Genomic DNA, 6,768 nt, shown 5'->3' with positions numbered 1-6,768 from the left:
GTAGAGACTCAGTACAAACCTCAGTACAGACACTTTTTCCCCTAAACATAAGTATGTAAACAAAGCAGAGTAAAAAAGTTCTGCTCATGAATATGTAAAAATGAAAATTTACCTCAAACGAAACTCTGAATATCTTTAAAATGATTTGATGTCATTAGCCTAGCAAATCCAGTGATTATTTCATACTCAGCCACTTGTTGTATCAACATGGAAACTTGTAAATATTTCTTTGTGCTTTTACTCACGAAAGGTCCATCAAACTATCCAGTCATATTGCAGTCGTTTGCAATATGCATCTTATGGTTAGTGTATGGACTGTAGAAACTAGAAAGAGACAAAACTGATCAGAATTGATCTGAAGCTCACCTTTAGAGTGAACAAAATTATTACACTATTGTACATGACAATGTCTGAATTTATGCATTAAATGTAATTATTTATTTAAAAGGCACTTATAAAAGGAAAGGTTTAGAATGGCTGAAGTACAGAATGGCTGGACCAAAAGCAGACAGTTATTCTTAGAAGGCTAGGGGATGGGATCTTATTTGATGCTAGTGGTAAAAATAGCGCTGTGTTTGTTGTGAGCTCAGATTAACTCATGATACACTCATTTAATCCTAGAGATGACTACGGGAGTGCGAGATCTCAACTGAAGTGTGAGTTTCAACAGTCAAATAGTCTAAAAAGGCATTTGCAGCAGATTTGGAGGACTTTTTTTAACAGAAGATAGAGGTTTATTTTGGTGTTTTTGAAGGAAGTACTTTGAAGATTTGCTCTTCTTTAAAAGCTACAGGAACAAAGTGTATTTATGGCAGTAGCTCAATCATGCCTTCAGAGAGAGTGGAGAACTTCATGGAGAACAGTGAGAGAGAATGAAGCAAAAACAAAAGGAGAAAACACAAATGGTGAACAAGGATGGATGGAAATGAGTGAAGAAGAGGAGGTACAGGGGAATCTGGTGGGAGATGACGACAGGGCAGATAAAGAGAGTCCAAAGGAGCTGCAAGAAAGTATACAAGAAAGTGAGGAGGCTGATGATGATGAAGAAGAATGTGATGACAGTTTTCCTGTTAAATCTACAAACAGTGGCAGCTTAGTTCCCATGTGTACAAGTAATGATAAATCCATTGATGAACAAAGCTCCAGTAAATATGACAACAACAATTTCGATGGCAAAGTATATAGTGATAGTTGTCCTGTTACATCTGCAAATAGTGACCATTTAGTTGCTGTGCTTACAAATAATGATAAAAGTAGTGACATAGATGATGATAAATATGACAACAGCAGTAATGATGATACTTTGATGAGTTACTTTGAAGATTCTGTTGCTGAAGAGTTTGACATTTGGCCCAAGAAGATATACTCTGATCCAGACTACCCAAGTTTGGTCTTTCAGGCTCTCAAAGGGATGATGCTCTGCTCTGTCCTCACTGACCTTACCCTGAGCACAGAGGATGGGGATACATTCCAGTGTCATTCTTTTGTCCTGGCTGCAGTCAGTACTCTCATTAAGCAGAGGCTCAAGAAGAAGTCCAGAGAAGAGAGTGTAATATCTGTTTGTATGGGTCCTGAGGTGCATGGTGTGGGGCTGGCTGCAGTGGTGGAGTTTGCCTACACTGGGGCCATCACCACAATGAACAAGTACAACTTGGCACAGATTCAGATGGCAGCAGTCAGCCTGGGAGCTCCAAGAATTCTGGAACTCTGCAAAGAGGAACAGAGAGAAAAACAAAAAGAGGACAAAGAAAGGGTTTCTGCTGATGAGCAGATGAATGTTACTCTGCAGTATTTAAGACAACTGTGGGCAGAGCGAGTGGGATGTGATGTTGAGCTTGAAGCAGAAGGAAGAGTTTTTCATGGTAAGGTAACGTCTAACAAAGGCTTGAGTTTCCTAGACCTGACATGATGTTGCATTCATACAGATAGAGATGTAACATTCTTTGAATAAAAGACAAAATTAGACACAGTATTAATTTGTACATTTGTGAAATTGCTCATAATCTTGTTTTTGTCATTATCCAAGCTCATAGAGTGCTCTTGGCGGCTTGCTGTGACTACTTTAGAGGCATGTTTTCCAGTGGTATGAGGGAGAGCCAGCAAGAATCAGTATCTCTGCTGTTAGTTGGGGCAGCTGAGTTTGAGGCTCTTCTCCACTACGCCTACAGTGGGGTTCTTGCACTTGGATGGAGCTGCATTTTTGAACTCACTTGCACATTTCTCCAATTACAGTTTCAGTTTGCCCTGTCACTCTGCCTTATTTTTCTGCAGAAGGAAATGGATGCTTACAACTGCCTAGATGTAGCATCTTTTGCAGAGGCCTATGGGATGACCAACTTACTTGCACTTGCTGAAGATTTTGTCTTGAGGCATTTTCAAGAAGTGTCACTTACTCCAAAGTTCCAAGATCTTCCTAAAGAGAAATTAAAGAAGTACCTGCAAAGTGATTCCCTCTGCGTTCCCTCAGAGTTGCCTGTGTTCAAAGCAGTTATGTCTTGGATTGAAACCTTTCCCAAACAGCGTGCAAAACTTGCCAAGGAGCTGATGGAAACTATACAGTTTCCCCTCATGACTTTTAATGAATTCAAAGAAGTCAAGTCCATAACACATTGGCCAACAACTTGTTCCAAAAACCTGTATAAGTCTCTCCTAAAGCAGTTCTGCTCCAGTTCTTCATATGTACAAAATAGCTTCAGGGCATACCTGCCAAAAGACACTTTAGTAATTGTTGGGGGTGAGAGAATCAGTGCTAATTTCGAAAAACATAAACCCTGCACAGAAATGTGGTTTAGCAATTCCTTTCAGAACCATGTTGGGCTAGTGAAGAAAGTAGAGTGGAGAATGTTTGGAAATTTACCTGAGAATCCAACATTCAGTCACGGAGTAGGGGTAATGAGGGGGAATATGTACATAGTTGGTGGACGGTATTACTATGGCAAAGCTGATACCATGAAATGTGCCTACAGGTAAAATATAACAAAAATGTTCTCTCTTGCCTTAATTGTTTCCACATATTATAACATCCGGTTCTATTTTTGATAGGTATGATCCTATCCAGAACTCTTGGCATAGATTGGCTGATATGCATGAGAGAAGAGGAAGTGTGACTCTGGTTGTCCTGAATGAAAAAATATATGCCATTGGTGGAGAGAGTGACTCAGAGGTCAATATGGAGACTGTCGAGGTCTACTGCCCCAACACAAATTCTTGGAGGTAAGAATACTGCAGTAAATAAATTAGTGGAATCTTTGATGTTATTATTTATTTCTAGATGTAGCCTAGAAGCCATATTCCAACATCCTTTGTTGGTCCTTGAACAATACTCATTTCAATCCTAACCTTAACCTACTTATAAGATTGTTCAAGTCCTTAACCCCAGTCCTATAAATCCGGTAATATCCCTAATACTGGATTGGTTGATATTGTACAAGGACCAACAAAACTGTAAATCCAAAAACACAGGGTAGTTGGGAAAAAAACACTGACCTTTAAGTCAGATAAAAACAATACAAAAATCATATAACACACAGCAAATGCAATGTCAAAGTGCTATGCAAGTCAAATTGCCTCAAAATACCTTGCTAGTGGAAAAGCATTTTCAAGACTGCTCAAGGATTGGTGGTAAACATGGTTCACCATTTAAAGTCTTTCTTTTACCCTTCTCCAGGTTTGTCTGCCCATTAGACCAACCTCTGTGTTATCATGCAGCTAGTGTATGGAAGGGCGCAATCTTCATATCTGGAGGCTTGAACAGCCAGTGCCAATGCCTGTTGTCCATGATCCTTTACCACCCAGAGAAAGGATCCACCTATATGGCTGAGATGAACCATGACAGAGCCCAGCACTGCATGGAGACCCTGGGAGACCATCTGTATGTGGCTGGAGGTGTCTCATGTGGTGCCAGTGGCCACCAGATGGATCAGTTATCCTGTGAGGTGTATGACCCTGTGGCTAACTCCTGGAGTGCCATTATGTCATTACCAATACCTCATGTAGGGTCAGCATCAGCGGTCTTAGAAGGGAAGGTCTATGTAATCGGAGGGTACTGCCAAGAGTACTACAGAGATATCAAATCAGTTCATCGATATGATCCTGCAACAGAATGCTGGGAGAACATGGGTGCGACACCAGGCCCAAACAAATGCATAGCTGCATGTGTGCTGCACATACCTTCTCACCTAAGGGCTGCCTGCCAAGAGGTGCAATGTAAAGATCATGTATAAAAGAATGTTTACTGTATTTGTATTACATGCAAGAACTTCTTATTTTTTTGTGACTCAAAGAAAACAAAATGGACAATTATGTCACATTTATACTCACTGAGCACTTTATTAAGAACACCTGTACACCTACGTATTCATGCAATTATCTAATCAGCCAATCTTGTGGCAGCAGTGCAATGCATAAAGGTCAGGAGCTTCAGTTAATGTTCACATCAACCATCGGAATGAAAAATTTAATCTCAGTGATTTCGACCATTGCATGATTGTTGGTGCCTGACGGGCTGGTTTGATTATTTCTGTAACTGCTGATCCCCTGGGATGTTTATGCACAACAGTCTAAAAATAACTAACCTAGAGTGGTGCCAAAAATAACAACAACAAAAAAATAATCCAGTGAGTGGCAGTTATGCAGATGGAAACACCTTGTTGATGAGATAGGTCAATATAGAATGGCAAGACTGGTTCAAGATGACTGAAAGGCTATGGTAACTCAGATAACCACTCTCTATAATTGTAGTGAGAAGTATAGCATCTCAGAACTTGTCAAACCTTGAGGCGTATGGGCTACAACAGCAGAAAACAATGTCAGGCACTTTATGAGGACCATAGTGTTCCTAATAAAGTTCTCAGTGAGAGTATGTTACTCATTACGCATGCAATGATTCTTTCCTGGAAATCTTTTAATTGGCATTATATAGTACATCTCTCCTACAATATTTTATTAGTCACTAGTTTTGCAAAATTTACATAACATTTTTTGCTGCATTTTGTCTGATATTCTTTTTACATTTGTTTTGTAGATTGCGCTTCAAATGGTTAAAATATATTAGAAAGTAGTTTCTTTTCACTTTGTGTGCATTTGCCTTTTTAACAGCCATCCATGTACTTATTAGTGCACTATTTATTATGTAGCGGGGTGACAAAGAGACAGACACAGTGGTTGTGGCATAAAGCTTCAGAGAGGTATTTATTGGAAGACATAATAAACAGAAAATATCCAAAAGGGGAATAAAAGTGTCCACGGGGAAGTGTTCAATATAAAAGAGGATCTGGCATCCTCGTGGTGATAGGGGGCATTGTGTAAGAAGGGGAATGTCCAAAGGAATGGTCCATAATGTGGACAGGTCCCAGTGGCTGCGATGCTCTCTCCTTGGTGATATGCGGCTCAAGGGGCAGTGGTTTCCTAGTGGCGTGTGAGGGGAAGGGCGCCCAGTCATTATTGCCAATTGGCAGCGAAGCATGCTCCAATCCCCTGACACTGCATCAAATTCACAACGGGAGTCCTGGAGTGTGGGATTGGCACGCATCTAATTCGGCCAGTACTCTCACCACTCTGCTCCTGGACATGCAAGAATGCTAGTGTGTGCACACACAATTCGATAGAGCCCAGCTCCCAGAGGAGAGGCGCACTCTGTGTTTTTATAGTAGTGTTGATGAGGCTCCACTCATAACAGGTGTTGCTCCTTTCCTCATATTCAGCCCACTCCCATTGTGAGCCTGGCCGAAGGACAGCCCTTAGAGGGGCGATGATGATGAGGGACAGGTTGTTCCTTTTGTTGACTTTTAATTATAATACACAGGATTATATGGAAACTGGATCGTTATCATAAAAATATCTGTTACTGTATAACAATAAAGAAATACAATTTGACCTCTATCATATTGAGGGCCAAATTACTCAAAATTACTATTTGCACTAGATGTAATTAGTACCTGTCCATTTGCACTCAAATAGTATAGTGGAAAAAGAAGCTGAAGACAAACTGCATCCCCAAGTGTTGCTGCAACGGCGTAGTGTGAAATGATGGTGTGGATGTGCTAGTTGCATGCGGAATGAACCAGGTTCGATTCCCCCTTTGTCACACTTTTTCCAATTTTGTTTCCGGTTTCCACTCTTAATATTTCCTTTAATAATACTTCTAATAATAAACACAATTTCATATAAAGGTTGACTGTCTTGCAGTGATTTGGTCATTGTGACAGTCAGGGAGTTGAGAGAAAGGTTTGATCTGGGTAAAATCAACCATGGTTTTAGTATAAATCAGTTAAGTTTAAGTAACCATGTTTTATTGCAATGTTGTTTTAATGTTGTATCCCAGGAGATGCATCTTTATTTGTTTTTCTCTGGAAACAATAAACTTTGTAACATCTGCAGTGTCATTGCTCAACTTTCCTCTGTTTCTCTATCAACCTATCTAAGAATTGAATTGTCTCAAGAATTGTGATAAGTAACTGATTCTATTTTTGTATGTAATGCACAACTATGTCATTTTATTTACAATAGTCTTAAAAAAGAAAGCATCCACATTTTCATTGTCATATGTAGTTTTAATCAAAATCACAACAACAACCTTCAAGTCTATAAATGGCTTGTTTCTATCTTCCCTGACTTGACCCAGATAGCATTCCTGAGCTGTGGAGGAGAAATATGATTCCACTGACACAATAAGAATCTAAAGACCCTTACCATCACATGCTCCCTTGCACCTTCTCCAAAATGTTCTATGGCTCAAAACCGAGCTAGGATACTGAGCTGTAGTCAAGG

General features: G+C 39.9%; 1 protein-coding gene across 1 annotated transcript; it reads left to right on the top strand.

Moving 5' to 3' along the window:
* The first annotated feature begins 630 nt into the window (after nt 1-630).
* On the top strand, nt 631-6,367 carry LOC127619680 (kelch-like protein 33). Its single transcript, XM_052092632.1, has 4 exons — nt 631-1,862; nt 2,027-2,966; nt 3,043-3,213; nt 3,668-6,367. Exons 1-4 carry the CDS (start codon nt 809-811, stop codon nt 4,221-4,223), a joined length of 2,721 nt encoding a protein of 906 aa, XP_051948592.1. The 5' UTR covers nt 631-808; the 3' UTR covers nt 4,224-6,367.
* Nucleotides 6,368-6,768: the final 401 nt, after the last annotated feature.

The sequence above is a fragment of the Xyrauchen texanus genome, chromosome 2 (assembly GCF_025860055.1).
Source record: "Xyrauchen texanus isolate HMW12.3.18 chromosome 2, RBS_HiC_50CHRs, whole genome shotgun sequence".
Classification (NCBI taxonomy): domain Eukaryota; kingdom Metazoa; phylum Chordata; class Actinopteri; order Cypriniformes; family Catostomidae; genus Xyrauchen; species Xyrauchen texanus.
The sequence above is the reverse complement of the archived record's forward strand: the minus strand, read 5'-3'. Positions and strand labels throughout refer to the sequence as shown.